Consider the following 26,834-nt stretch of genomic DNA (forward strand, 5'->3'; position numbering starts at 1 on the left):
GTAGCGCTAGTGCAAAGTTTGTATTTTATGCAGTTATTCATAGTGAATATACAGTGGTTACTAAAATTTGAATAGTATTATTAGAGGACTGGTATAATAAAGTTTAACATATATTTGTGAAATTCACACATATTGACATGGCAAAGTATGTGTGTTAGGAATACACATGAATAGTAAGGAAGACCAGATTAGAACAAGGGGGCTATACATGATGGTTTAGAGATGGTATCAAGAGTTAGTTTTATAGGACCTTGTGCACCATTCTAGAGCTTTTGAATTTTATTTTGAGAGAGACCCATAAAGCCTTAAAGCATAGAATGAAGTGATTTTTCTTTTCTTTCTTTTCTTTCTTTTCTTTTTTTTTTTTTTTTTTTGTACCAGGGATTGAACCCAGAGGCAGTTAACCCACAGAGCACATCCCCAGCCTATTTTATTTATTTTGAGGCAGGGTCTCTCTTCTAAGTTGCTCAGAGCCTCACTAAGTTGCTGAATCTAGCCTTGAACTTGAGATCTGCCTCACCTTCCTGAGCTGCTGGGATTGCAGGTGTATGCTAGTGCCCCTGGCTTAACACATTTTTAAAAGGAATCACTCTGGCCAATGTGTTTTGAATAAATTGCAAGGGTGAAAGCAAGGGGACACCAAGAGAGAAATTATAGAATCTTTTAAATTGTCTTAATAGTTGGAGCAGTGTGAGTGGAATGAAAGTCTTAAGAAGTGTTCGAATTCTACATATGTTTTGAAAACACAACTAACAGAATTTTCTGATGGAGTGGAAAGAAAGGGAGGAGTCAAGGATAGCTCTAAGATTTTGCCTAAGCAACTACTAGAAAATGATATTATCCTTTCTATAATAAGAAAAGTTATAGGAATAGCAGTTTAAAAGTAAAGCAAGAAGATTGATGATAAACATTTTACTTATGCAATATCTAAGTGATTAGCCACTCAGATGTCAAGTACACAATTGTGTGTAAAATTCTGAAGTAATACAGTTCTAGAATTGAAGATGTTCATGCTGGTTTTATAGATTTGGGAGTTGTAAGACCTATAATCTTTAAAACTAAAAGAGTAGAAGTAAACACATGGATCATGTCCTAGGACCTGTCATCTTCAGAAGTCAGGAAAATGAAAAACCACCCAAGGAGACTGTATATTGCATGATGTTCCTGGGATATTGGTGCCATTGTTAGTCCTTGGCTGTTGAATGCTTCAGTTATTTCCATTTATTACTGTAGTAATACTGTCATGAATCTCTTTGTTCCTCCATCATTGAGCTCCTTTGCAGACATTCTCTGATGTGTTTCTGAAGTAGCATTGTTAGATGAAGTAAATGTGCAATTTAATTCTGGTTTCCAATCATTGTACCCATTACATCCACATGAAATGTATGTTTCTATTTTCTCCACATTCTTGCCAACATTTGATATTATATTTTTGTTTGATTTGTTTTTTTTTGGCATTACTGGAGATTGCACCTACAGCCTCACATGTACAAGTGCTCTAGAGCTGAGATAAACCCCTAGCCCTAGTTATTTTAGTTTTAAATGAATACATTGGTTTTCATTGTTTAAAATGGGTTTTTTTGTCTTTTTCTTTTTGAAACTGGGGAGCAAACTTTTTACCAACTATATCCCAACCCTAAAATGTATTTCTTAAAAAGGTAAAATGTGGACTTAGTTTTTAAAGTGCTAGAAAATATATCTAGTTCCTAAAGATGAAGAATAATATATCAAAAAGTATTCAAGTCTCCCTTTTGTAACAGCAGATGCCAAAATTAGGTTGGGGAGGGGACTATTTGCAGACTCATTTTGGACTTAGTGTGATTCAAAGACACTGTGGAGGTCGGGCCCCCACCACAGGCACCCAAAGTGGCCTTATATGAAATAGTCATTCTGTGTCTGTGACATCTGAAATATGAGAGTTGGATTGTGAAAAAATAATTTGCTAGAGAAGCAGCTTCCCCATGCTCCCACACCCAGGAAAAGGAATCTCATGGAAATGACTTTTCGGGATAACCTAACTCATTCTATGATGAGGAATAATAAGAAAATTGATATGAAGATAAAACAGAGAAGAGCAACAAAGTATTACTAATTTGCTCACTAAAACAACTCACCAGGAGACATGAGATTTATAACAAAACACTCCATCAAGACCCGGGTATGGTGGTACATGCCCATAATCCCAGCAATTTAGCAAGGCCCTAATAAGCAACTTAATAAGATCCTGTCTCAGAATAAAAAATAAAAAGTGCTGGGGATTTGGCCCAATGGTGAAGTGCCTCTGGATTCAGGCCCTAGCACACACAAACCAACATTCCATCATGAATTTTAACAACTTAATGAAATAACTATACCTCTATGAAGGAAACACAAGGGTGAAATGCACAGATTCCCAGAGTAAATAGAAAACATACAGAGATAATACAAGTTGACAAAACTCAACAAAGAACTAGATGATGCCACAGAATGAAGGCAAAATTAAAACTGCAGAAAACAATGTAAAACATAGACAATGAAAATGAAAAGAAAACCCATGCAGACATGCTATGGTAGAAGATCAAGTATATCTCATATTATAGTACATGGAAATGACCTCATTATGGGTTGAATTTTGTTCCCCAAAATTCCTATGTTGAATTCTTTATCCCCAATACTTAAGAATGTGACCAGGGTTGGAAATAGGGTCATTGAAGATATAATGAGTTAAAGTGAGTTTATACTGGAATAGATTGAGTCCCTAATCAAGTATGCCAGTATTCATAAAAAAAGGAGAAATTAGGACAGACACAAACACAGGGGAAACACTATATGAACATGAAGGTTGGTGCCAAGGAATACTAAAGATTTCTAGCCAGTCACCAAACTCTGCAAGAGAGGTATGGAATAGTTTCTCTCTCACAACCCTCAGAAGATTCAGCCCTGCTGACACCTTGATCTTGGACTTACTAGCTTCCAGAACTATGAGAAAATAAATCTGTCATTTAAGTTACCCCTTTTGTAACACTTTGTTTGCCAGCTTTCTCCAAACTAATACAGTCTGTGACTCAGGTGGTGAAATAAACCTTTTTCAGATTGAATCACAAACAAAAGAAATATAAAAAGAAGTTCACTATATCAGTGTCGTAATGAAAATGCCATAATGAAGACCCATACATATTAGTATTATTGAGCTGCTACTAAAATAGTAGTCAGAGGAAAATCATAGCCTTAAAATACTTATGTCAGCCTGGTGCAGTGATGTGTGCCTGTAATTCCAGTAGCTCAGGAGGCTGAGACAGGAGGAACGGGAGTTTAAACCCACCCTCAGCATTGGCAAAGTGCTAAGCAACTCCGTGAGACCCTGTCTAATAAATACAAAACAGGAATAGAACTGAGGATATGGCTTAGTGGTCGAGTACCCCTGAGTTCAATCCCCAGTACCCAAAAAAATCCCCAAGTGCTCATTGGTAGAGCACTTGCCTGCCACATGTGAGGCACTGGGTTCGATCCTCAGCACCACATAAAAGTAAATAAATAAATAAAGGTCTTGTGTCCATCTAGAACTTAAAAAAAAATGAAAAAATACTTATGTCAATGAAAACATTGAAAATTATTAACCTACAAAGGAAAAAAAGAAGGAAATAATATATATAAGGCAGAAATCAGTGATTTAGAAACAGACTAGCTAGCACTAACCAATCAAGAAAAACAAAACAAAAAAAAAGCACAAGTCAAATAAGAAATGTAGCTCAGTGATAGAGTTCTTGCCTGGCATGCTCAAGGTCCTGAGTTTGAATCCCAGCACTGGAAAAAGAAAAGAAGAAAGAACCAGGGGAATTAACCAGAGAAGCTGAAAATAAAAAACCCTCAAAGACAAATCAAGCTGGGGTAGGAAGCACACGCCTATAATCCCAGCTCAGGAAGCTGACACAGCCTCAGCAATGGCAAGGCACTAAGCAAACTCAGTGAGACCAGTCTCTAAATAAAATAGAAAATAGGGTTGGGACATGGCTCAGTGGTTGTGTGCCCCTGAAGTCAATCCCCGGTACCCAAAAAAAGATCCCTGTAAATAGTAAAATAAGAAAATGAGTGAATTTATTTATAATTTTATTTACAATCTCTAAATCTAGAAGCTGTATTTTAAAGGCAGTATTTAGAAATTTGACTCAGTTTTAAAAATCTTTTTTAACTTATCAAGAAAAACTTAAGGGCTGCAAATGTAGCTTTGTGATAGAGTACTTGCCTAGCATGCTGCTCAAGGTCCTGGGTTCAATCCCAGGACCAAAAAAGAAAAAAAATTTCATAAGCAAAGCAGAAGACAAATTAGGGAGAACTATTTATAAAGAACTCCTAGAAGTGAAGAATAAGTCCTGCAAATGGACCAGAGGTTGTAAGTTTATAGACAATCTTTAACATGTGGAATGATGCTTGGCTTCTTTATATGAAGAGAAGAGCAAATTTAAAATATTCTGAGATACCATGGTGTATATATATTGCCAAAAATCCAGGAGTTTGATCCATGCTGTTGAAAAAACTGTGGAACATGCAAAATGTTAATTAAAACCCTTATGGAAATGCAGCTTAGCAAAATTAGAGGCTTTATAACTCTGGGAATTTGCTGTTCAGTTATATGAGCACACACAAAGGGTCAAGGTTCAAGTTGCTGAGAACTAATGCTCCCTAATTGGAAGGGCTCCATAAGGAAATCAACTGGTTTGTCATTCCTCTGAACCAGTGCAGCTTTCCTGAGCAGGTAGCACAGTGCTCGGACAACATCACCATCCCTACCCTTCCCCTCATTGCTGTGCTGTTCCCCAGGTCCTGAGGTCGCTAGCTAGTGTGTTTTCCTTTTTCCCTTCAGCAGCTTGTTAAACATTGCACTCAAGATTTTTGGCTATATTAAGTACTAGGAATAGAAAAGAGTATGTCTGCTTCATCTTCCCAACCTAATAACAGAACTCCTTTCCTCCCTCTTAATGATGGAAGGGCTTGAAGAATTTTTAAATGGGAAACTATTGTTCCTTAAGTGTTACTCTGTAGTCTGTATATTTTGTTGTTATTCTTTAAAAACCTGATGCCATTTTAAACCCTGACCTTTCTATCAGTGTATTTATTTCTTTCTGAAAGTTTTAATGATCTCTCTTCCCAGTGTTTGGAAGTTCCACAGTAAAATTTGAGTTAGTCCTGTGTGTGTGTGTGTCTCTGCTAGGAACTCCATGACCTTTCGATCTTGCGGTGCTGGGGATTGAACCCAGGGCCTTGTGCTTATGAGGCAAGCACTCTACCAACTGAGCTATCTCCCAGCCCTTGATCTTTGTTTCTCTCATAATTTGTTTCCTACTAATCAATTTCCAACCCCTGTAGTTTTTGAGGGGTTGGGGGAAAGTCTTCAGTTTGTCAGAATTTGTCAGATGCACTTCTGGAATGGCTTTATTTAAAAATATTGTCTCCCATTTACCATCTCTTTTTTCTTTTTAGGTGATATTGTCAATTTTTTTCTTAAAGTCTTAAAATCTACACATGTATGGGAAAATACAAAAAAAATTAATTAGCTTGATTTGTTTTAGTATTTGCCCCATTTAATCTTTTTTACCTATTTAAATTACAAAATTTCACTTTTATAAATGCTTTCTTCAGCAATTTTGGCAGTTAAATTATGAGGTGTCTAGGTGTTTCAAGTTGACCCTTCATGGAGTGTATTAAACATGTATGTATATATTAATTTTTCATAAGTCATTCTATTTTCAAATAGTATTTCTGCCACTTTCTTCTTCAACTCTCATTATGTAAATGTGGATACACTTGGGAGTATCCTAAATGTCCCCAGACTTCGTTAATTTTTCCTCACAATTTTGTTTTTGTTTTTGTTTTTTCACAATGAAATCTTAGCTGACCCTATTTTAGTACACCGATCTCGTTTTCCTTCCTTCCTTCCTTCCCCCCCCCCCCACCCCAGTACTGGGAATTGAATTCATGGATGCTTTACCCTCATTCCCAGCCCTTTTTATTTTTTATTTTGAGGCAGGATCTCACCAACTTGCCCCAGGCTAGCTTTGAACTGCAGTCTTCCTTCTTGAGCTGCCTCAGTAGCTGGGGTTACTGGCATACACCAGCACACTCAGTTTCTTGTAGTACTCTGGATTGAACCAAGATCCTTGTGCATGTTAGGCAAGTGCTTTTCTACTAAGCTACATCCCAGTCATTTTTATTTAAGACAGGGTCCCACTGAGTTTCTGAAGCTGGCCTCAACCTCCCAAGTAGCTGGATTATAGTTTATGCTATCCCAACAACTTCACTGATTTTCTCTTGTGCCTGTTCAGATATACAGTTGAACCCCTGTAGTGATCCACACCCCCCCCAACATTTAGTCCTTCAACTCAGACTTCTATTTGATCCTTTTTATAAATTCTATCTGTTGACATTCTCAGTTTGCTAAGATGTCATTTTCATGTTTTCCTTTAGTTCTTTTAACTTGGTTCTTTGAGTATATTTAAAACAGCTGATTTAAATTCTTTGTCTAATATCTGTGATTCTTTAGTGATACTCATTGATTGCTTTTCCCCCTCAGTATGAGTTGTAGTTTTTTGTTTCTTTACATATTCTATAATTTTTTTTTGAAAACTTGAATGTTTTATACTGTATAGTGTGACAGCTCTAAAAATCAGATTCTCTTCCTAGAGTGTGTTGTCATTGCTATTTTTGTAGTAGTAGTAGTAGTTTGTTTAGTAACTTTTCTAAACTAATCCTCTATATTCTGTATCTTCATCTTGTATGACCCCTGAATTGTCTCAACCGAAATTTCCTTGAATTGCATAAAACTAGTACATCTCCATGCATTTGCCAAGAGGTCCTGTCTTGAGATACCACCCCTTTATTGCCCTGATAGGCAGTTTAATACTCTGCCTTAACCAGGCAGGGCTGTGCAGGCCTATAGTCCCATTTGCTTGGGAGATTGATCAGTTGAGCCCACAAGTTTGAAAGCAGCCTTGGTAAAATGGTGAGGCACCCCCATCTCAGTAAAACCAAAACTAATAAACTGCCTTCCCCCATTACTTCCTGCTTATACTAGTCTCAAGGTCAGCTAGAGCAGACAGGAAAGCTTAAAGTCTTCTCCTTAAAGTCTTGTTCCTGGCCATGTACACAGTCCTACACATTCATGTTGCTTCCTAGATTGTCAGAAAATATATGTGGATATTTCCTCCCTCAGCTTTTCCTTTTAGCACTTTGGTTTGATCCCTCAATCCACTGTTAAGTCAATGAGTTGCCCTTTCTTTCTTTTTTTTTTTTTTTTTTTTTAGGGTACTAGGGATTGAACATAGGAGGAACTCTTAACCACTGAGCCACATCCCCAGCCCTTTTTATTTATTTTGAGACAGAATCTCCCTAAGTTGCTTAGGGTCTTGATAAGTTGTCAAGGCTGGCCTTGAACTTTTGATGGGATTACAAGTATGTACCACCATGTCTGGGCTTTTTTTTTTTAACAAATGTCTCTTGGGAGAAAGGTGCTTGCAGTGGATACATTCCAAGTCAGATCAGATACAGTTTTGCATGTGGGGTCTTTGAGGTCATAACCAAGCCAGTCCCATAGCAACAGTGTTCTGAAAATGAGAATTTGAAGTAGCTCCAACCTCTTGGAGCTGATTTTCACTGAGTGTGGACTGACTGTGCAAGCCTACTTTGAGAGCTAAAAGAATAGAAATAGGGCAAGTTAGAACATCATCCATGGTCTGGGAATATAACTCAGTTGGTAGAGTGCTTGCCTCGCATATACAAGGCCCTGAGTTTAATCCCAGCACCATCAAAAAAAAAAAACAAAAACACCATCCAACTTGCTGTTCCTATTAGACTCAATAAGTTTTCTTTCTTTTTCTCATCCGTCTGGTTATACATGACATAAAGTCACTCAGGTAATGTAATCATATATGCACACAGGGTAATAATGTCGTTCCTATCCCCACCCCCCTCCCTCACTCCCGTTTTGTCTAGTCCAATATATCTCTTTTCTTCCCCCCTCTCCTTACTGTGAATTAACATCAACATATCAGAGAAAACATTCAGCCTTTCGTTCTTTGGAATTGGCTTAGTTTGCTTAGAATAATATTCTCGTAGTTCCATCCATTTACAAGCAAATGCTATAATTTCATTCTTCTTTAGGACTGAGTAATATTCCATTGTGTATATATACCATAGTTTCTTTATTCATCTGTTGAAGGGTTCCACAGTTCATAGCTATTGTGAATTGAGCTGCTATAAACATTTCCCATTTTTAATATATTTATTTTGAAATAATTTAACAAGAGCTGAGCTTGGTGGTCATGCCTGTAATCCCAGTAACTTGAGAGGCTAAAGCAGGAGAAATGCAAGTTCAATACCAACCTCAGCAATTTAATGACAACTATCTCAAAATAAAAAGGACTGGAGATATAGCTCAGTGGTAAAGCGTTCCTTGGTTCAAGCCTCAAAATACCGCCCCTCCCCCCCTAAAAAAAAAAAAAAAAACCCATGAAGGTGTTGCAAAAATAATAACTCTCCCATGTACCCTTTACCCAGTGATTGCATCTTACATAATATTGGTACATTTTCAAAATAATTTAACATTGGTTCAATACTATTGCCTTATTAAGATGTCACCAGTGTTTATATGCACTAAATTTGTGGGGGGAAGGGAGATATATAGTACTTTGAAATTTTATCACATTCATAGACTTTTTTTTTAATTTGCACACAAATATTTTTTAACATCCATAGATTTGGTAGCTATTACCATAATATGAATGGAAAACTGTTCTATTGCCAATGTAACACTCCCTCATTTGCAAAACACACCCTTTGCCACTAGTTGTTCTCATCTATAATTTATTTTCTCATTTTCAGAATTTGATATAAATGGAATTATAAGTATGTTTGATATACAGTAACCTAATGATATTGTCTCAACCTAGTGTTTTTGAGGTCCACTTAAGCTGTAACATGTATCAGTAATTTATTCTTTTTTGGGTGGCTAGTATTGCATTATTATACGGATGTACCAGAACTTATCCATTTGTTTACTGAAGTATATTGGGGTTGTTTCAATTCAGGGCTTTAGCAATACATTTGATATGTGCATTCATGTACAGTTTTCTTTGTAGACATACATTTTTATTTCTCTAGGATAAAGATCCCAACAGTGTAGTTGCTGGGTTGTATGGTACATGTATTTTAGTTTTATAAGAAATTCCCAAACTTCATTCCATAGTGACTATACTATAGATCTGGTTTCCCACACTCAGTATGTGTTTTTTAAATTTTATTTTAAAATTTTAATAAGCATTCAATAATGTATCATGGAGACTTTAATTTGCATTTCTCTAATGGGTAAAGATGGTGTGTTTCTTCTCATGTGCTTATTTGCCACTTGAATATCCTCTTTGGTGTAATATCTGTTCATTATTTATGTCTTTTGCCCATTTTCTAATGGGATTACATGCTTTTCTTAGTGTTCTTTATATATTCTGACTATAATTCCCTTGTTTCAGGTATCTTTAAAACCATCTGAGCCGTTTTTTGAGTGTGCAGTTCAGGACTGTTAAGTATACTTGTATTGTTCTACAGTAGATATCCAGATCTTTTTCATCTTCCCAAACTGAAACTCTGTAGCTGTTAAACACTAACTCTCATTCTCCCTCTGCCCCTTGCCCCTGGCATCCACTATTCCACTGTTCATTTCTATTAATTTAACTACTCTAGGAACCTCATATATTTGGAATCATACAGTTTTTAACTTTTTATTTATTCATTCATTCTATACTACTGGGTATGGAACCCAGGGCCTTGGGTGTGTAGTTCTACCACTGAACTACATTCCCAGCCCCAGTGTTTGTCTTTTTGTATTATTGGCTTATTTCACTCAAGCATAATGTCCTTGAGTTTCATCTTATCAGATAATGTGCATTGCAAATATTTGCATCCTCTGTGCCTTGTTTTTTGCAACCTCTTTTTAAGCGTCTTTAGCAAAACAAGTTTTTCATTTTGTTGAAACCCACTTTATTTTTTCCTTTATGTCTTGTGCTTTTGGAGTTATGTCTAAAGACTCCTCACCTAATCCTAGGTTTTCTTTTGTATCTTATCTAAAAGTTTTATATTTTCATGTTTTACATTTAGATCCATGATTCATTTTGAGTACATTTTTACATATCATGTGAGGTTTAGGTCTGTGTTCATTTCTTGGCCTATAGCAGCCCGTTGTTTTTGGTATTGAACTTGAGGGAATATTATACTAGGTTTGATTATCTGAATTTTCAGCAGTAGTAAAGTAGATAAACCATTACATCTATTTGGTGAAATATTTTACTACTTAAAAATAATTTTTACGAAGAATTTTAAAATGACATGAATAAATCCTTATTAAATTGAAAAACTAGGATGTGACTTTATGAACAGTGTTCGTAGCTATTTTAGGTGCCTGAAATATCTCTGGAAAGTTGTAAGGATGGTACCTCTGGATAGAGGTCTGGATGTATGAAGCAGAACTTTCAATTTGTGTTCTTTTGTACCTTTTGGAATTTTGCCACTTCCATGAGTTTCCTCTTTTATAAGAAACTATGTATGAAAAATCATATACCTGTGGTTTAAAAGAAAAAAAGAAACTCCAAAGACAACATACATGTTTAGGAATTCTGGGGGAAAATATATTAATAAAAATCAGTAGTCTGTGTACAATGATGTAACTAAGTAATTTCTTTAAAATGTTCTTTATTTTCTAAATTAATTGATTACTGTTTATAAAAACTTGGAAGGGGTGAGGCATACAGGGGATATTTTTAAAACCTAAGCCAGATGTGGTGGCAGACCCCTATAATCTTGGCAACCTAGGAAGCTAAGACATGAGGATCACAAGTTTGAGGACTCCTTGGCATCTTATCAGAGCCAAAAGCAACTTAGTGAGACCCTGTCTTAAAAAATTAAAAGGGGGTCTGGGATTGTGGCTCAGTGGCCTAGCATGTGTGAGGCACTGGGTTCGGTTCTCAGCAACACATATAAATAAATAAATAGTATTTTTTTTTTTAAATCGAAAGAGCTGGGGATGTAGCTCAGTGGTAAAGCACCTTGGGTTCAATCCCCAGAACCCAAGAAAAGGAACAACAAACCTGAATTCCAGGCTAGGGGTATAGCTCAGTGATAGTACACATGCTTAGCATGCCCAGGCCCTGAGTGCAATGCCCAGCTTCATAAATACATACATACATACTAAGTTTCTTTTTTAAAAGTTACCTTAAAGTTGAACTTTTAAAATCAAAGAATAGTTACTTGTGCTATGTGCTATACAGAAATAATTAGACAAATACCTGTGTCTGAGATGTTGCAGGTTAAGGCAGTTTACTCTTATCTACTATATGTGTTTTTCTTTTGTGTTTCAGTGCCAAACCTAAATCTGAAATCCACGTGTCTATGGCCACTCCAGTCACTGTGTCCATGGAGACAGTATCCAATCAAAATAATGATCAGCCTACCATCGCAGTCCCTCCCACTGCCCAGCAGCCTCCACCAACCATTCCAACCATGATTGCAGCAGCCAGTCCTCCATCACAGCCAGCTGTCGCCCTTTCAACCATTCCCGGAGCAGTCCCCATCACTCCACCCATCACTACCATTGCAGCTGCACCGCCACCAACAGCCACTGTGGGTGGCAGTCTCTCCTCTGTTTTGGGCCCTCCTGTACCTGAGATCAAGGTGAAAGAAGAAGTAGAACCAATGGATATCATGAGGCCAGTTTCTGGTAAGTTTATTCACAGAATTCTCACTTTTGACAATTGTTCCTTTCTCTTTTGTAACTCTCCTCTCTAGAGTTCAATCTCTGTGTGATCATCAGCAAGGAAGCCCAACTCCGTGATGCCCTTTTTTGTTTTGTTTTGTTTTGTTTTGTTTTATACTTAGGACCTCAGTATGCTAGGCAAGCACTCTACCAATAAGCTATATCCTCAGCCCCATGAAGCTCATTTTAATGTTGCATTTCACTGCTGGATGTGATGGCGCATGCCGGTAATCCCAGCAACTTGGAAGTCTGAGGCAGAATTGCAAGTTCAAGACCAGCCTCAGCAATTTAGTGAGGCCCTAAGCAACTTATTGAGACCCTGTTTCAAAATAAAAAATTAGAAAGGGCTGGGGATGTGATTCAGTGGTAAAGTGCTTCTGGGTTCAATTCCCAGTACAAAAAAAAAAAAAGTCAGATTACATTCATTTTTACTAAATGCAAGAAATTCTTTTTGGGAAAACTTAAGCCATTTTTGTTTCTGTTCTGTAACTAATTTTAATTTCTGACCAAAATCATGAAAAGAGATTAATATTTCCCTGTGAATTTCTTCAGTATAACTTACTAGCATTCATTAAGAAAATATTAACATAAAAAAGGGATCAAGATATGGTCAAAGCTAAGTACTGTTTATTTACAATTTATTCCCTGTCAAATTTTGTTGTCTTCTTATGCAATACAGTGAGATATATAGTTTTGAAATATTCTTCCTTTGGGGGGGTGGGGTACTGGGAATTGAACTCAAGGGTACTCGACCACTGAGCCACATCCCAAGCCCTATTTTGTATTTTGAGACAAGGTCTCACTGAGTTGCTTAGCGCATCATTTTTGCTGAGGCTGGCTTTGAATTCATGATCCTCTTGCCTCAGCCTTCCTAGCCACTGGGATTACAGGCACACACCACTATGCCCAACTTGGATAAACTTAAATGTGATTAGTAAAATCTTAAAGCTATTCACTACCCTTTTCCTCTCAACTTTAAACTTCCAGTTTGTGAAAGTCATATCATTTTTATTGTTGTTTTGCTTTGTTTCTTAATAATTGTGGGTCTTGTTTCTTCTAACCTTGAAAGCAACATAATCAGTGTATAAAATTTATGAAATAGAGACAGAGGCAAAGTAGAAATCAAAGATTGTGCTCCCTCTTCAGAACACTTGGAATGGAACCATCATTTGACCCACTTATCCCACTCCTTGGTTTATACCCAAAGGACTTAAAATCAGCATACTACAATGACACAGCCTCATCAATGTTTATAGCATTCAGTTCATAATAGCAAAGCTGTGGGACCAACATAGGTGCCCTTCAACAGATGAATAAAGAAAATCTGGAATAGAGCTGCAGTTGTTGCTCAGTAGTAGAGCACTTAACCTAGCATGTGCGAGGCACTGGGTTCCATCCTCAGCACCACATAACAAAATAAGTAAAATGAAGGTATTGTGTCATTACAACTTAAAAAAAAAAAGAAAGAAAGAAAATGTGGTATATATACACAATGGAATATCACTTGGCCATAAAGAAGAATGAAATTATGGTATTTGGCAATAAATGGATGGAACTAGAGATTATATTGCTAAGTGAAATAAGCCAATCCCAAAAAAACCAAAGGCCAAATGTTCTCTGTGATATGTGAATGCTAACACACAGTAAGGGAGGAGGGGGTAGAAATTCACTGGATTAGTCAAAGGGGGATGAAGGGAGGACAACAGAACTTTCAGTGAAACTCCACGTCATGCCTCAACCTTCCAGGCAACTACGATTACCATAAGAACAGGATTCTAATTAGTATAAGTTATATCCCATGTATGTATAATATGTCAAAATATATTCTACTGTTACCTATATCTAAAAAGGACAAAGGGAAAAAAAGATTTGTGCTCCAATTACCCAGTACTATCTACCATTTCACAAGGCTTCATTTCTCATGTTGTTTATTCAATAAGAGGTATGGTTATGCTGTCTAGTTTTTGTTTGCTTGTTTTTTTTTTTCAGTTTTGGTACTGGAGATTGAACCCAGTGACACTCCACCACTAAACTATATCCCCTAGTCCTTTTTAATTTTTATTTTGAGACAGGGTCTTGTTAAGTTGCTGAGGTAGCCTTCAACTTGAGATCCTCTTGCCTCAGCCTCCCAAGCAGCTAGGATTACATGCGTGTGCCACTGCCCCTGGCTATGTCTGTAGGTTTTTAAACCTGCTATTTATTTACTTTTTATTGTAATGTATTTTGCCATAAATATACCTTTCCTTGGGTTTATTTTGCCTTGACAAAACCCTCTTTGGCCTCCATAGGGACTTCAGCTTTGCCAAGGTCAATGGGAAACTGTTAGAGGGACTTAAAGATTAATGTGAGGCACTGCTTAGATTTTAAGCAGAACACTCTGGTTGCTATGTAGAGAAAAGACTTTGGGAGTAAGAATGAAATGGGGAGATTTTGGAGAGACTTTTGCACTAACTGCAGGGAGGAGTGCAGAATTAACTAGGGGAGTAGCCATGAGTAGCATGAGATGGTTGAATTCTGGATATATTTCTATGAGGATTTCTTTAGAGGTTGAATGTTGAATATGAGACAGGGTTTGGGACAACCCCAAGGTTTTTAGTCTTAGCAACAGGAAGCTGTGGAGTTGCCCTCAGCTGAAATAGGGAAAACTACAGGAGGACCATATTTTGTATGGAGAGGTTAGGAGTTCAGTTTTTAATATGCCAAGTTTAAGGTGTGTGTTAGACATCCAAATGTAGACATCAGGTAGGTAGTGGGATCTATGCGCCTGATATTTGAAATAGAAAGTGAAGTCGCAGATATAATTTAGGTGGTATTAGTGTGTGTATTAATTTTTTTTAAAGTTGTAAGCCACAGTGAGTAGATGAGTCGTCTGGAGAACAAATGCCAAGAAAAAGTTTGTAAATTGAGGCAAAGATGATTGATTGAGAGCAAGTTCAAGAAAAAATTGGGAGAAAAACATTGTATACAAATAATGTCTGAGGAATTTGTTGTAAAGGGATAGAAAGAAAAAGGGTAGTAACTGACGGGAAATGATGTCAAGACGAATTTCTTGTTTGGGCCTTTTTTTGTTGTGTTGGTTCTGGGGTTTGAACCCAGGACTTTGTAAATACTAGGCAAGCACTCTGCCACAGCTATACTCTCAGCCCTAAGCTGGTTTCTTTTTTGTTGTTGTTGTTTTACAATGAAACAGTTTTTCTATGTTTATTGGAGTAATCCATCAAGAAAGGAAGAACTGATGATGCAAGAGGAAGCTATGAGAATTCCTGGAGCAGGGTCTCAGGAGATAGGAGGAGGTGGAGTCCAGCGTGTTCCTGAAGGGGTTGGTCTTTTTTGGTGTTTTCTAAATGAGGAGAATATATGGTCACAATGCATGTGGGAAGATATAGTAGTGGATGTTTATGGACATTTCCTTCTGATTGCTTCTTTTTCAGTAAATAGTAGAAGCAAGAGGATCTACTTAGAGTAAAGATAGAGGAAGAGTAGTCAAAGGCTTGAAGGAAGGAAAGATAGAAACTAATCATCCAGGAACGGATTGGACTTAGCAAACACAGTAGAATTGCATTGCTGTGTGTCTCTCTAGCTACATTCAGCTGCATAGTTGGGGAATTGGATTTAACCTCTTTTGTGTTTGCTAAGTGAGGACAGTGAAGCAAAAAAAGGGACAATGAAGGAATAGAATGAGTAAAATATAGAATTTAAATCTGGCAATGGAAGAGAGTGGACATGAGAGCTATAAGTGAACAGAAAAGTGGGAAGATGAATGGCCAGTAACTTCTTATGGGTTCTAAGGATTGTTGGAGGCTGGTTATGAAGGGGACTGACCTGGAAAGAGAGTTTGCACTTGAGTTGAATGCTGGGATAGGCTATCAGGCAGATTGGAATTATTAGTGATGACAGTGTAGGGTGTGGCTATTGGGGGTGGGTAACTGAGGTTGGATGGAGAAAAGTGGTGGGGCAAGTAGGTAGTAGACTGAAAGTAAGACTTTAGATGAATCTTCAGAGTGATGTTTAAGTTCCTAGATATGTGAGCCCTATAAACTCTAACTAGTTTTACTCCCTCACTTTTATCTGAACACAGGTGTACTATGATAGGTAACAGTGCAAAATCTGAAGCCATACTGCTTGTTACCTCCCAGCTTTGCCACCAGGTGCTTATGTGACTGTGTCATATTTTCTCATATTTGAATTCAGGCATGATAATATGACTACTTATTTAGATTGTTTCTAAGATTATGTGCTAATAGGTTACCTGCTAGGAATTTATATTTAAAGGCCAGAAAAACAGTGGCTTAAACCTGTAAGGTTTACTAGGCACAATGGTGCATGCTTGTAATCCTAGCAGCTCAGAAGGCTGAGGCAGGAGGATTGTGAGTTTAAAACCCAGCCTCAGCAATTTAGCAAGGCCCTAAGCAACTCAGTGAGACCCTGTCTCTAAATAAAATATAAAATAGGACTGGGGATGTGGCTCAGTGGTTGAGTGCTCCTGAGTTCAATTCCCGGTACACCCCCCATAAAAAGACATGTAAGGTTTTATCTCCCTTGAGGCTTATACCCTAAGGCAGACAGTCCAGGGATAGTATGTGAACTCCATTCATAGTGATCTAGGCCCTTTCTGCCTTTCACTCAGCAACCCCTAGGATTTAATATTCATGCATTTGAGTAAAGGTAGCTGCTGAAGCTCCAATCATACATCTGGGTTCTAGGACACAGAAAAAAGACATGGAATAGAAAGTCACATATTTCTTTCAAAGAAACTTCCTTAAAAGTACTACAGAATTCCTCTGCCTTTATATTATCTGACCATACCTACAACAGAGGATAAGAAATACTTTCTTTTTGCTAGGTGGCATTGTGCCTGTGTTAAAGCAAGGGTTCTAGAATGACAGAAGGTTAAAGTGAAGGAATTAAAAAGCATCTGACTGCCTCTGCCTCAGAGTAGTTGGCACAGTGACAAGCCCAGAGAAAAGCTCTAGAAATACTAGCTATCTGTACTGTCTTCTGAATTTTTGTTATCGCTGGAAATCAGGTGAAGCTTTCCTTGATATTTGGGTTCTCATAGATATGTGTGCTCCATTTCCTCTGACAGCAGTTCCTCCACTGGCTACCAACACTGTGTCTCCATCTCTTTCATTGCTGGCAAACAACCTATCTATGCCTACAAGTGACCTGCCACCTGGTGCCTCCCCAAGAAAAAAGCCTCGAAAACAACAGCACGTGATCTCAACAGAAGAAGGGGATATGATGGAGACTAACAGCACCGATGATGAAAAGTCCACTGCCAAAAGTCTTCTGGTGAAGGCTGAGAAGCGGAAGTCTCCTCCCAAGGAGTATATTGGTAGGGGTCACTTAAGCTAACTCTTGTCTCCTAATACTTCCCACTAAAGTCGGGTGTACTTCCTAAAGGGTGTTCCTATTGTCAGTTTCCCTTATTGGATTGAACTTGGAGAATGTTAAAAATATGTAATGAGATATTTAGTGTCTTCTTTCTTCCCTTTGGAATAGATGAGGAAGGTGTGAGGTATGTCCCAGTACGTCCAAGGCCTCCCATCACTTTGCTTCGTCACTATCGAAACCCCTGGAAAGCTGCTTACCACCATTTTCAGAGGTACAGTGACGTCCGGGTCAAAGGTCAGTTTCCCCAGAAACATCCATATTAATGCACAAAATTAATGTAACACTTGGCATTATTTTTTTAGTTGTTTGTGCATATTAATTATATAGAACAGTAGGTTTCTTCATGCATGTACATACATGCATATAACAGTTCGATCAGTGTCACTCCCCAGTGCCTCCCTTACCTCCCCTTTCCCTTCCCTGATCCCCTGCCTTCACACTAATGATCTGTCTCCCTTTTACATTTATGATGACCATTTTATCCTTTATTGGCTATATTATTATAATCACAGTAGAAAAGAAAAACAGGCCAGGCGCAGTAGCACATGCCTAGAATCCCAGTGTGGTGGGAGGCTGAGACAGGAGGATCATGAGTTCAAAGCCAGCCTTAGCATTAGTGAGGCCCTAAGCAACTTAAGTGGGACCCTATTTCTAATAAAATACAAAAAATGGGCTGGGGATGTAGCTCAGGAAGCAAACAGAAAACAAATCACAATATGGTGGCCACAAACCTTAACATTCAGTTATATTCAGTTAAATATAAATATAGTGTAAACATACCAATTAAAACAGATTGGCACTAGGCATGGTGGGGCACACCTATAATCCCATTAGCTCAGGAGGCTGAAGCAGGAGGCTCTAGAGTTCAAAGCAGCCTTAGCAACAGTGAGGTGCAAAACCAGTGTCAGCAAATAGAGGCCCTAAGCAACTCAGTGAGACCCTGTTCCTAAATAAAGTACGAAATAGGGCTGGGAGTATGACTCAGTGGTCAAGTGCCCTTGAGTTCAATCCCCAGTAGCCAAAAAAAAAAAAAAAAAAAAAAAAAATTGGCACAAGTAAATGAAAAAGTACAATTTATGTGCTGAATATAAGAAACTAAACAAATGGAAGTGACAGATTGACAGTAAAAAGATGGGAAAATATATACAAAAATTTCAAAATTTTTGAAGTATTTTTTCAAGTATTTTTCTAAATACTTTTAGAAAAATCATTTGACCAGGAAATGGTCCTAAATGTATAGGCAACAAAAAACAAGAGCTTTTAGAATATATGAAATAAAAGCAAAACTGAAAAAAAAAATAGACAAATGCATAGTTATAATTAAAACATTAACACTTTATTCTCAGCAATTAGCAGAATGAATTCTCAGATAACAAAAAGGTAGAATAAACATAATGGACTAACAATATCAAATAAACATTGATAGAGTACAGCACTTTCAGGTGCTTTAGAACATGTAAAGATAGACATATCCTGGTTTTAAAACAAACAGCTAATTTAAAGGAATTGAAGTCATATAGGGTATCTTCATTCATTGTCATAGAATCAAACTAGAAGACAATGAGAGAGACAACAGAAAAAGCTTCAAACCATGGACATTAAATAGCACATGTCTAAGTGATCCACAGTCAAAGAGAAAGTCTCTAAGGAACTTTTTAAAAATACATAAAACTGAAAGGGACTGGGGACGTAACTTAATGGTAGAATGCTTGTCTAGTATTCAGAAGGTCCTGGGTCTCCTCCCCAGAAAAAAAAAAAAGCAAAGTCAAAGCAAATACACGGAAGAAATTAGTAAAGATAAAGAGGGGTTGTGGCTCAATGTAGAACTCTTGCCTAGCACATGTGAGGCCCTGGGTTCAATCCTCAGCACCACATAAAAAGATAAGTAAATAATGTGTTAATATACAACTAAAATATATATATATATATATATATATATATATATATATAAAGAGGAATCAATGGAATGGAAAACAATAAGGGAAAAAGGGAAACAAAACACTGGTTCTTTGAAAAAAATAAAATTCATGAATCTTTAGCAAGATCAGAAAAAAAAAAAAGACCATGAATCGTGAATATCAAGAATGAAATAGGATATCACTACAAATCGTGCAGCCATTTAAAGCATAGAGACTTCCAAAATGTATGCAATGTGGAAAGGGGAAGTGATAACTTTACAGTGGAGATACCTGACAAGCACCACCTCAACCAGGTGCTTAAGGTCAACACCCACCACAATGAAGCATGTAAATAGTATATAACCTTCATGAAAGGTATACACTTAACCTCTTTGCTATTCCTTTCAAAAACCCTTGGGTGACCTATACCTGTAATTCCAGCTACTGGGGATGCTGAGATGGGAGGATTACATGTTCAGGCCAGCCTTACAAACTTGGTGAGACCCTGTCTCAAAATAGTAAAAAAGAGCTGGGAGTATAGCTCAGTTGTAGAGCACCCCTGGGTTCAATCCCCATTACTTGGGGTGGTGGGGGGTGGGGGCAGACACATAGTCTAATCCTGAGGAAGACTTCAGGATTTGATGTGATTTTGATTTTTTTTTTTCTAGTGCTGGGAATCTAAACCAACATCAGCTATTGAAATCAAAGTGTACTGTAGTTGGCGTAAGATGTAACCAGTGGGGCAAACTGGGTGAAGGATTATATAAGACCTCACTTTACTAAAAGATGGGAAATACATACATAGAGAATATTACTGTCCTTTTTTACCACCACCACCCCCCATCAGACATCTTAACAAAATTCAAGGAAAGCATATTTCACTTGGTGGTATAAATACCCAGTCATCATGTTTATGAACCACAAAAGAATCAACTATCCTTTCTTAAAAATAATGTTACCAAGATATAATTCACATAGCATACAATTCACCTGTTAAAGTGTACCTTTTGATGGGTTTTAGTATATGCACAGAGTTGTGCGTCCATCACCACAGTTGTAAAATATTTTCATTACTTTAAAAGACTCCATATCCCATAGTTGTCATCTCCTGACCTGGCAGCACCTTCACTCTTTCTTCCCTCTAGCCCTAGACGACCTCTGATCTACTTTGTCTTTATAGATTTCCAGTCTGGACACTACATAAAAATGGACTCATGTAATATGTAGTCTTTTTTTTTTTTTTTTTTTTGGTGCTGGGGATCGAACCCAGGGCCTTGTGCTTACAAGGCAAGCACTCTACCGACTGAGCTATCTCCCCAGCCCCAATATGTAGTCTTTGTAACTGGCTTTTCACTTAGCATAATCTCTTCAAGGTTCATTCATTCATTCATTCATTCATCATTCATTCCTTTTTGTTAGCAAATAATAACACCATTTTCTATACATACCACATTTTATGTATCTGTTCTTTATTTGATGGGTATTTGGGTGGTTCCCACTTTTCAATTATTATGAATGATGCTACTGTGAACATGTTTTACAAGTTTTTGGGCAAGTAACTATTTTCATTTCTCCCAGGAATGGAATTTCTGGGTTTGCATGGTAATTATTTGTGTTACATATTAGGAAGTATCATAATGTTATTCTTTCAAAGCCTCTGCTCCATTTTTGCTTTCCTACCAGCTGTTGCTATGGGGTCTGCTTTTCCTCCATCCTCAACAACACTAATTATTATCTGTCTTTTATTATAGCTATCCTAGTGGGTACCTCATTGTGGTTTTGGTTTGCATTTTCCTAATAACTGATAACTTTTCATGTGTTTATTGGTAATTTTTGTTTTGTGTTGTTTTGTTTGTGGTACTACAGAATTGAACCAAGGGGCACTCTACCACTGAGCTACATCTCCAGCCCATTTATTTTTTCATTTTGAAACAGGGTCTCATATAAGCTAGCCTCAAACTTGTGATCCTCCTTCCTCAGCCTCCCAAGTTGCTGGGATTACAGGCATGCCCAATTCTGTTATCTCTTATAACTACATGTGAATCTGTAATTATTGTAAAAAACTAAAAAATTTTTTAAATCATATTCATGCTAATAAACTGCTTTGACACATCATTATCACTCATAGTCCATAGCTTACTTTAGGGTTCACTCTTGGTGTTATGTATCCTATGAGTTTTGAGTAAATACATAGATTAAGTTTTTCAAAATTAATTTGTGAAGTAATTCTTAATTATTCATGTTACATTTGATTATCTTAAGTCTTAGTTAAAGAGTAATTAAGACTGTGCTGAGGTCTGGGGTTGTAGCTCAGTGATAGAGCACTTGCCTACCATGTGTGAGCCACTGGTTCAGTCCTCAGCATCACATAAAGATATTGTGTCTATCTACAACTAAAAAAATATTTAAAAAAAGAAAAGACTGTGTGGATACAGCTAAAGTAAACTTTTTTTTTCTTTTCTTTTTTTTTTGTGATGCTGGGGATTGAACTCAGAGCTTTGTACATGTGAGGCAAGCACTCTACCAGCTGAGCTATATCCCCAGCTCTAAAGTCAACTTTGACAAGCATCCCTCAATACTAGTCCAACTCTCCCCAGTCTTTATAATAAATTTTATATTTACTTTATCACAATTTTGGTCACTGTACTTTCCTCCCAAATTTGAAGTATAATTCATACTTGATTTGTGAGATTTCCCTAAGAACTGAATAATACCAAGAAGCTTCCCAGACTTAATGACTAGCCCTCCAATATGCTTATAAACATCACAAATTGGGCAAGACTTCTACTCACTAAAGACCATTTACCCTCTTTTAAAATGGCTGAGCACAGTGGCACACACTTGTAATCCCAGAGACTCGGGAGGCTGAGGCAGGAGAATTGCAATTTTGAGGCCAACCTCAACAACTTAATGAGACCCTAAGCAATTTAGGAAGATCCCATCTCAAAATTAAAAATAAATAAATAAATAAATGCAGCTGGGAATGTAGCTCACTGATAGTGCCCCTAGGTTCAATCCCCAGTACCACAAAAAAAAAAAAAGAAAGAAAAAATTAGAGCAAGGTGGGGTGGTGCATGCTTATAATCCCAGCAACTCTGGAGGCTGAGGCTGAGACTGAGACAGGAAGATAGTAAGTCTGAGATCAGACCAGCCTTGGCAATTTAGACCCTGTCTCAAAATAAAAAGAGCTAGGGATATAACTTTAGTGATAAAGAACCCCTGGGTTCAATCCTCAGCACCAAAAAAAAAAAAAAAAAGAAGAAGATTAAAACATTAATTTGCTCTTTTTAACTCACCAGAGTAGCAAACCAAAAGGAAGCTTTTATTCATTTTGTTCACCTTTTTCCTATTGATTTAAATGCCAAAGATTTATTTTTAAATACTTAAGTAAAGAAATTTTGATGAAATACTGGTACCTAGCCAGCTTAAATGCAAATGGTGAGCTTTATAAAAATTGAAATATACTGTTTTTTTATATGGTTCCAGAGGAGAAGAAAGCTATGCTGCAAGAAATAGCTAATCAGAAAGGAGTATCCTGTCGTGCCCAAGGCTGGAAAGTCCATCTCTGTGCTGCCCAGTTACTACAGCTGGTAGGTGCAATTCTAGCAGTTGTTATGTCATGGTAAAGAGGAAAAGATGCTGGAGAAGTCCAAGTTCATAGAACATTTTCTTTTGAGTAATTCTGAAGTATTCTCTACTAATACGGGTCATGGTAGGATTTTTGTGTGTTGCTGTATGTTGTAAACACTATGTCAGTTACATATGATTATAATCTAAATCTTAGTTTATATGGAACATCTGTGGCATAAGACCTAAAATTAAAATTCAACATTATGTCTTGTGGTGACATATGAAATAAGAGTAACCTTAAATAGCCTATCAATAAGCCCCACCTCCCCACTCAGCTCCCTCAGAGAAGGCCCTCTAGCCAAACAGTTCCCCTCACTCTGTGTACCAGGTACAGTTCCTGATTTTCATTCAGTAGTGGGCTTCAGTGATCTCCCAGTTTTCAGTATTACTCAAACCAATCACATCTTCCTTTGGGGAACAGAGGTGACCCTTTCCCTCCTCATACTATAAATCCTGCCTCCCACAGCCCCTGCTTGTTCACTGTTTCTGAGTGCAGCCCCTTTGTGTTCCTGAGTGGGATGCCCTTCCTCCTTTCCTAGGCCTTAAGTAAATGTAACTAATAAATTGCTGTTTATCTCCTCTATCCATTGGTGGATCTTATATGTTCACCCTTTTCCATAACCTTAGGAATAGGAATCTCTCCTTTATCAACTAAGTAAAGAGGAGGCAATTAGCCAGGCACAGTAATACATACCTGTAATCTCCACTGCTCAGAAGGCTGAGGCTAGAGGAGCATGGCAGGACAACTTAGCACAAGTCCCTGTCTCAAAATAAAAATTAAAAAGGACTAGAATTTAGCTCAGTAGTAGAGGGCTTGCCTAGCATGCATGAGCCCCTGGGTTTGCTCCCCAACACCAAAGGAAAAAAAAAAAAAAACACAACCACCTCATAAAGTTTTCCCATCTTTGGAGTAGCAGTGTTCTCAAGAGTATTGTCTTCTATGAAGATCTAAAAACATAGTGCTGAGCTGAGCATCATGGTACGTACCTATAATCCCAGCAGCTTGGGAGACTTAGGCAGGAGGATTGCAAGTTCAAAGCCAGCCTCAGCAACTTATGGAGTAACTCAGCCAGACCCTGTCTCTAATTAAAGTATAAAAAAGGGCCGGGGATGAGGCTCAGTGGTTAAGCATCCCTGATTTCAATCCCCAATAACAAAAAAAAATTTTTTTTAATTAAAAAATATGGTGCTTTGACTAGTTTTTACTTAGAAGAAAATCATATTTCTATAAAATGAGTGAAGTTGTTTTTCAGAGAAATGAATTCAGAGCAGTATTTTAAAGTTATCCTTGAAGATGAACTCTGAACTGTGGCACATTATATTACAAATCATTGTTGATCAGTTTCCTTCACTGTTTGGTAACCTTTCTATACCTTCATCCTTGGGAAAAGGACTTTATCACTCAAATAGCTCTTATACCACTGTTCAAAGTTGATTTGAGGGGGGTTCATTTACCTGAGGTTAACATTTTCTCTGAGGTCACAGTGTACTCTCTCTTCTGTGTTGTAGACAAATCTAGAACATGATGTTTATGAAAGACTTACCAACCTCCAGGAAGGGATTATCCCAAAGAAAAAAGCAGCAACTGATGATGATCTGCACCGAATAAATGAACTAATACAGGTTTGAATGAGCCCTTTCCCTTGTGATCACCCGTTTTATGAGCTTGTTTACTGTGAAGTCTTATTTCTCCCATTTCCCTCCCTTATGTACCAGTATCTTTAGTAAAAACTTATTATTTATTTCAGCCTACATTGCCAAGAAACATGGGTCGTTTTCTCTATGTGAAAGGTTCAAAATGACCTCTGCCCAAAGGGCTGCATTCTCTTAAAAGCCATGCCATCCTCATGGCCACTGACTGATGATGTGCCGTCTTCTGTTCCAGGGAAACATGCAGAGGTGTAAACTTGTGATGGATCAAATCAGTGAGGCCAGAGACTCCATGCTTAAGGTTTTAGATCATAAAGATCGTGTTCTGAAGCTTCTAAACAAGAATGGGACTGTCAAGAAAGTGTCAAAATTGAAGCGAAAGGAAAAAGTCTAGACCCAGAAGAATCAGAGTTTGGAAACAGAATTTATGAAGAATGATGGTGGGGGGTGGGGGGAGGGGTTTGGCTATTTTCAAAATGGAACATTGAAATAAAGGAAGTGTTCCTTAATTCACACATGAAAGCAGAGGGACCCATGGCATCCAGTGGCACAAAAGGATCAGAGTTGACCTGACACAGTGAGCCCCATTCTTTCTTTCAGGCACATCCCTGTTAAACCTGCCCTGTGTCATAAGTGACTCCTTATGCACAGTGACACAGATGGCTAACAGGCGTTTTTCAGCCTACCAGTTTATAGACTGTATCTGGTGGATTCCTGCAGGACCCATACTGAGCCTGGACTGAAAGTATCCACTCGGACCATCTGTTATCTCTCTACACTGAAAATAAAACCTCTTCTCACCCTAGTCAGTTGTACTTCTATATGACCTTCAGATGCCCAAAGTTGGCCTTTTTCAGTAGTGCCACAGCACCAAGAGAGCTGCCACATCTCACACTTAAAGGGTTCAAAGTATCAGTTCTTGTCACTTTTTTAAAGAACCGTTTTCAAGTGAAGTTGTTATATTGTCTGTCCTGTGTGTCCGAATTGGGTTTTTGTGGAGGTTCAGAGCAAGTGACACCATAAGTTGCTCTGAAATCCTGTTCTGAAGTACATTCTTGGTTACCTGTACTTCCGTAGCTGGTGTGATGCTGTTAATTGTATGTACCACACATCTCCAAACCTTAATAAAGGACTCAAAGAGGTTTTTGTACATGAGCAGTTTGCATCTTTTTCTAAAGTACATCAGTACTGTACTACACATCAATTACATCTTTACCCTGCAATCACATTGTGGATCCTACTCTTAAAAAGTTTTGTTATTCCATGTAAGTTCTACTTATCCCAGTAATTTGAAGGTGTTACAGTGATGTGGTCTTTTGGCTCTTGGTTGTCTTAAATACAAATCTGTTGTAAATGATTAAATTATAGGACTGTGAAGACTGCTGTACTGGGAGCGGAACTTTCAGGTGGTTGGATTCTCTTCAGAGAAGATTGCTCATTTCTCTAACGTGTGTGTGAAGGCCCAGTCCTGCTTCCTTTAGACACAGGACTGTCCATCTCCCTTCTGTCTGGCCTCCATGAGAAAGGCCAGGAAAATTTGTCTCAGAGCCTCTTCATCATGAGACAAGATGTGATCCCCCTCCTTCTTTAGGATACATGTTTTCACCTACCAGTTTGGACTTGGAGTTCTTCCCTTTGCCCTGACCTGAACAGAGTTGAAATGGGGTATGTGCCATTTCTGCCTGGGCCAGTGGGACCACACTTCAGCTCACCCAAGACAGCCTCTCTAATATTGGCATGGTAAGCTTTCATCTGTTGTGTGATTAGGGTGAAAGGCACAAAGCAGACTCGGCCTTCCTGGGCAATGAAGGCAGCACTGGTAGACTTTCATTGAGATATAGAGCCAACTTAAAGAGATATCACCAGTTGTTTACTTAGGCATGAGCAGAGTGTGACTGATGAAATAGTGTTCCTTCACCCAAGTCTCGTCTGTGCACTTATTGCCCCAGTGATCACATGTCTGCTGGCTAGGATAGGCTAGGATTAGATGTTTGTGATCCTATGTTACAGAGGTGTTCTCCTAAGGTATTGTCATCATTTAAACAAAATTTAACCTTTTTCAAAGGAAGCTTGTCATCTTGCCAGTACAAGCCTTAAAGTCAGAGTTACAACAGTGTTTTCCCTATTCTTTTGAGGATAGCCTAATCAGAAGTTGGGAGAGGGTTGGGGTGTAATAGCTCATTGGTAGAGTATGGATGTAGAATGTGTGAGCCCCTGGTTTCCAACCCAGCACTGTAAAAATAAAGAATTTGGGAGAAATGGGTGAATGAATCTTGTCTATGAACACAACTGGGGGTTTGTTTTCTTGTTTTTTTCTGGTGCTGAGAACTGAGTCAAGGGGGGCAGAATTTACAACTGAGCTACGTCTCCATCTCTTTATTTTTATTTTTTTATTTATTGTTTTGCCAGTTCTTTTGAGACAGGGTCTTGTTAAGTTGCTGAGGCTGGCCTGGAACCTTTGATCCTCCTGCCTCAGCCTCCCAAGTAGA

General features: G+C 37.9%; 1 protein-coding gene and 1 pseudogene across 1 annotated transcript in view; one reads left to right on the top strand and one right to left on the bottom strand.

The window, feature by feature from the left end:
* Positions 1-25,495, top strand: part of Sap130 (Sin3A associated protein 130) — a 74,874-nt gene extending 49,379 nt beyond the window's left edge. Inside the window, 6 exon segments of the mRNA XM_047545799.1 lie at positions 11,379-11,737; positions 16,860-17,108; positions 17,276-17,401; positions 22,552-22,655; positions 24,205-24,318; positions 24,581-25,495. Of these exon segments, the coding sequence (XP_047401755.1) occupies positions 11,379-11,737; positions 16,860-17,108; positions 17,276-17,401; positions 22,552-22,655; positions 24,205-24,318; positions 24,581-24,739 (1,111 nt within the window). The 3' untranslated portion in view covers positions 24,740-25,495.
* Positions 19,907-19,995, bottom strand: LOC124981582 (uncharacterized; annotated as a pseudogene).
* Positions 25,496-26,834: the final 1,339 nt, after the last annotated feature.

Source organism: Sciurus carolinensis, chromosome 3, assembly GCF_902686445.1.
Source record: "Sciurus carolinensis chromosome 3, mSciCar1.2, whole genome shotgun sequence".
NCBI classification, from domain to species: Eukaryota; Metazoa; Chordata; class Mammalia; order Rodentia; family Sciuridae; genus Sciurus; species Sciurus carolinensis.